This window comes from Canis lupus, chromosome X, assembly GCF_003254725.2.
Source record: "Canis lupus dingo isolate Sandy chromosome X, ASM325472v2, whole genome shotgun sequence".
In the NCBI taxonomy this organism is placed as follows: Eukaryota; Metazoa; Chordata; class Mammalia; order Carnivora; family Canidae; genus Canis; species Canis lupus.
This window is the reverse complement of record NC_064281.1, coordinates 63063691-63069071: the sequence shown is the minus strand read 5'-3', so window position 1 is coordinate 63069071 and position 5381 is coordinate 63063691. Positions and strand designations below refer to the sequence as shown.

At 40.0% G+C, this 5381-nt stretch overlaps 1 protein-coding gene across 1 annotated transcript; it reads right to left on the bottom strand.

The window, feature by feature from the left end:
- Positions 1 to 1018: 1018 nt before the first annotated feature.
- LOC112671922 (protein NipSnap homolog 1-like) lies at positions 1019 to 1477 on the bottom strand (the record flags this gene model as incomplete). The annotated part of the gene is made up of 1 exon (XM_049107833.1): positions 1019 to 1477. A coding segment is annotated over exon 1 (459 nt), but the record flags the coding sequence as incomplete, so codon positions are not given.
- Between the last annotated feature and the right edge of the window lie 3904 nt (positions 1478 to 5381).

Here is a 5381-nt window from a genome sequence, read left to right as displayed (position 1 = left end):
ACTGACTTACTTCACTCAGCATAATACCCTCCAGTTCCATCCACGTTGAAGCAAATGGTGGGTATTTGTCATTTCTAATAGCTGAGTAATATTCCATTGTATACATAAACCACATCTTCTTTATCCATTCATCTTTCGTTGGACACCGAGGCTCCTTCCACAGTTTGGCTATCGTGGCCATTGCTGCTAGAAACATCGGGGTGCAGGTGTCCCGGCGTTTCATTGCATTTGTATCTTTGGGGTAAATCCCCAACAGTGCAATTGCTGGGTCGTAGGGCAGGTATATTTTTAACTGTTTGAGGAACCTCCACACAGTTTTCCAGAGTGGCTGCACCAGTTCACATTCCCACCAACAGTGTAAGAGGGTTCCCTTTTCTCCGCATCCTCTCCAACATTTATTGTTTCCTGACTTGTTAATTTTCCCCATTCTCACTGGTGTGAGGTGGTATCTCATTGTAGTTTTGATTTGTATTTCCCTGATGGCAAGTGATGCAGAGCATTTTCTCATATGCATGTTGGCCATGTCTATGTCTTCCTCTGTGAGATTTCTGTTCATGTCTTTTGCCCATTTCATGATTGGATTGTTTGTTTCTTTGGTGTTGAGTTTAATAAGTTCTTTATAGATCTTGGAAACTAGCCCTTTATCTGATATGTCATTTGCAAATATCTTCTCCCATTCTGTAGGCTGTCTTTGAGTTTTGTTGACTGTATCCTTTGCTGTGCAAAAGCTTCTTATCTTGATGAAGTCCCAATAGTTCATTTTTGCTTTTGTTTCTTTTGCCTTCGTGGATGTATCTTGCAAGAAGTTACTATGGCCGAGTTCAAAAAGGGTGTTGCCTGTGTTCTTCTCTAGGATTTTGATGGAATCTTGTCTCACATTTAGATCTTTCATCCATTTTGAGTTTATCTTTGTGTATGGTGAAAGAGAGTGGTCTAGTTTCATTCTTCTGCATGTGGATGTCCAATTTTCCCAGCACCATTTATTGAAGAGACGGTCTTTCTTCCAATGGATAGTCTTTCCTCCTTTATCGAACTCCAGGTACTCCTTGTTGCTTTTGAGCTTGTTCATGCAGTCCATGAGGACTGGATAGCAGCCTGAGAATCGCCACAGGTGTACTGCCTGGTCCTGCTCCCCGTACCATGTGTTCCAGTTGCCCACGAGCGAGCAGGGGTAGTCCTCATCCAGGTGCAGCTTGGGCAGCACAGCCTCTGTCAGGCTGTTGTAGGCATCCAGACATTCAGGCTTCACATTGTGAAACTGGATCTTGTAGAGGTTGCTGGTTTCCGTCTTGGACAGCAGGGTGGAGTGGGCATCCTTCCAGGGATCCACCTTGTGCACAGAGAGGGAGCGGAACCAGCTACCTTCATTGTCCTTGGAATAGAAGCATGCAGCAGCCGCGACATCCCTGGCACGGGGCTTCGGGCTCCCCAGCAGCCGCTGCGCGGCTGCAGAGATGCTGCACAGCCACAGAGCCATGTTGGAGCGGCGCAGGTTCGCTGATCCATGTCTTGTCTGCATCTCAGATTCCCAATATAACATTCATTCCCTTAAGGCTTTTAATGTGTGTCATTCCTCTTATCAAAGTTTTCACTTTAAAAAGGTTATACTAGAGGTTTGCTGGAGGGGAGGTAGGTGGGGAGTTGGGTTAATGAGTGATAAGTATTGAGGAGGGCAACTTTTGATGTACACTGGGTGTTATATGTAAGTGATGAGTCACTAAATTCTACTCCTGAAACTAATATTATACATTATACTATATGTTAACTAACTGGAATGTAAATAAAAACTTGTAACTATAAAAAAATGGCTATACCAGAGGTGGAAGTTATGAAAATATGCAAGGACAATCTCAGTCTTTTGGTATCATTTGAGACCTGTTTTGTCACCCAGCATATGGTCTATTCTGGATAAAGTTCCATGTGTGCTTGAGAAGAATGTGTATTCTTTTGCATTATGATGGAATGTTCTGTATATAACTGTGAAATCTGTTTGGTCCAGTTATCATTGAAGGCCCTTGTTTCTTTGGTGGTATTCTGCTTAGAATATCTGTCTTTTTCTGAGAGTGCTGTGTTGACATCTCCTACTATTAATGTATTATTATCTATGTATCTATTTTATTTTTTGAATATTTTATTTATTTATTTATTTATTTATTTATTTATTTATTCATTTATTCATGAGAGTCACACAGAGAGAGAAGGCAGAGACATAGGCAGAGGGAGAAGCAGGCTCCATGCAAAAGAGCTCAATGTGGGACTTGATCCTGGGACTCCAGGATCACGTCCTAGGCCAAAGGCAGGCCCTCAACCCCTGAGCCACACAAGCGTCCCCTCTTTACTTTGATTATTAATTGATTAATATAATTCACTGCTCCAATATTAGGGGCATAAATATTTATAATCATTAAAAATTTGGGGACCCTGGGTTCCAACCCAGCAGTTTAGCGCCTGCCTTCGGCCCAGGGCATGATCTTGGAGCCCCGGGATTAAGTCCTGCATTGGGCTCCCTGCATGGAGCTGGCTTCTCCCTCTGCCTGTGTCTCTGCCTCTCTCTCTCTCTCTCTCTCTCTCTCATGAATAAATAAATAAAATATTTTTAAAAATAAAAATTAAAAATCATTTTTAATTTTTAATATATCCTTTAATTATAATATTGTGTCCCTCTTCATCTTTTATTACTGTCTTTTGTTTAAAATCTAATTTATGTGATATGAGGATTGCTACCCCCACTTTCTGTTGAGGACAATTTGAATGGGAAATAGTTCTCCACCCCCTCATTTTCAGTCTGGAAGTGTCCTTAGAGTCTCTTGTAGACAGTATGTAGATAGGTCTTGCTTTTTTATCTTGTTCGATACCCTGCAACTTTTGATGTGATCATTTAGCCCATTCATGTTCTGAGTAACTATTTAAAGATATAAATTTAGTGTCATAGTATTACCTATAGTCTGTTTCTGTGGATTGTTCTTTGGGCTCCCTCCTTTTCTTACGGTGTCCCCCTTAATATTTCTTGCTGAACTGGTTTGGTGTTCACATATTCTTTCAGTTTCATTCTATTCTGTAAGTTCTTTATCTCTCCTATTCTGAATGACAGTTTTGCTGGATAAAGTATCTGCGGCTGCATGTTTTTCTTGTTTAATCACCCTGAATATATCATGCCAGCCCTTTCTGACCTGCCAGGTCTCTATGGATAGGTCTGCTGTTAATCTTATATTTCTCCCCACTATATGGGGAATTCTTACCCCATAGGTAAGAATTTATTTTCTAGAGCTGCTTTTAGAATTTTCTCTTTGTCTTTGAAATTTGCAAGCTTCTCTATTATATGTCAGGGTTTTGATCAGTTTTTGTTGATTTTAGGGAGGAAGAGTCCTCTTGGATCTGAATGCCTTTTTCCTTCTCCAGATTAGGGAATTTCTCAGCTATCATTTGTTCAAATACACTATGTGGTCCTCTCTCTCTCTTTCTAACTATTCTGGAATCCCAATAAGATGAATATTATTCTTTATATTAATAAATGAATAAATATCATTTATTTCCTGAAGTCTTTCCTCTTGGGTTGTTAATTGTTTTTCTCTGTTTTCCTCAGCTTTCATCCTTTCCATAAACTTCTGTTCTATGTCATTCACCCTCTCTTTCACTTAATTAACCCTAGCAGTTAACCTAGTATCCAGTTTGGGCTGCATTTCAGTTAAAGTATTTTTAATTTTGGCGTGATTAGATCTCAATTCTATAGTAAGAGGATCTCTAGAGTCCTTAGTGTTTTTTTTCAGAGCCACCGGTAATTTTATAATTGTACTTCTACATTTTATCTCTGACATGATACTTAAATCCTCATCTAGCATTTCAGTGACAGAGAATATTACTTCCAGTTCTTTCTTTTGTGGTGACTTCGTCCTTCTAGTCATTCTGTCCAGTAAAGAATGGCTGTATGAGCAAGCAGAGTAAAAAAATATTGACTATGACTTAAATAAAATACACCCTTAACAACTCTGAAGAGGTCGGAGACCCAAAAATAATAGAAAAATAAAACAACAAAGTAAAACAAAAGGACCATGAAAGTGAAAAACAAAATTTAAAACATAGTAAGAATTTTTTAAAGGGTGGGGAGGACGTGGTGGTGGTGAGAGAATATATTCTCACTGAATGGAGCTAGAGTGATCCTCTTGGTTCTGGGTGTATTTTGTTCTGTAGTTAGAAGACGCTAAATTCCAAATTTGTATAAATCAGCAAAACTTATATAGAGACCCAGCATTGGCCACAATAACAGAAACAAGATTAAAGAAGGAGGCAGAATGGAATGGAGAATACAGTCTCACAGAATGAGCCAACATGGTGTTCCACTTGGTTCTGAGTGTACTTTGGTCCATGTGTTAGAAGGTACTAAATCTACCATTACGAAACAAAACTAGTCAGAAAAAAATGAAAACAAAAACAAAAAACCATAACTCACATGTCTATCAAATTTAAATGGAATATGTTGAAAGGAATCCAAAAATGAAGATTATATCTAAGACATGTAATTGTAGAAATATGAAAGTCAAAAACAAAAAAGCTTAAAAATGAAAAGTTGGTAAAATACTGTAGTTAAGCAGGAAAAAAGAAGAAATATTGGAAATTTTTAGCCTGAAAGATAAATGAATTGTAAGAATAAAAGCTTCGAGTTCTATATACTATTTTCCCTCAGTCCTGCTGCTTTCTCGTGCTGTTTGTTCAGTAATCTTGCTCTTCCCTTGTTCTCCCAGCAGTTTTTCTGGGGTAGGGGCCTGCTGTGTTGATTCTCAGGTGTCTGTGCCTGAGTGGAGATGCCCCATCATTTGCCAGGTGGCCAGACTCAGTGTGAGCTGTTTATCCCGTGAGGTCTTTGTTCGTAGAGGCCGCACCTTTCCCAGGTGAAAGGCAAAATGAATGGGTGACGGGCACTGAGGGGGGCACTTGACGGGATGAGCACAGGGTGTTATTCTGTATGTTGGTAAATTGAACGCCAATAAAAAATAAATTTATTAAAATATATATATAAAAATAAAAAATAAATAAATAAATAAAAATAAAAATTTAAAAAAGGCACCAGCCAGATCTCCAACTCTGGAACCGAGAGCTCTCTGCCAGTACTGAACCGCACACTGGCCTTGATTCTCCTGGGGGCAGGCATGAGAGCACTGATCTGCACAAATTGAAGGGCGCCCATTGGCAGGAGAGATTTTGCTGTCCCATCACCTCCCTGTTTCCACCTGCCCTGCATGTAACAGAGATAGCTTGCTTTGTCTGCCAGGGCACCCTCAGATTGAGGGCCCTGCACTGCTGGACCCGCCCTCCTGAGGTCTGCGTCTTCTGAAGGAAGGGAACAGAGGGTAGCCCACCTCCATCCATTGCCAGGCTCCAGGGTA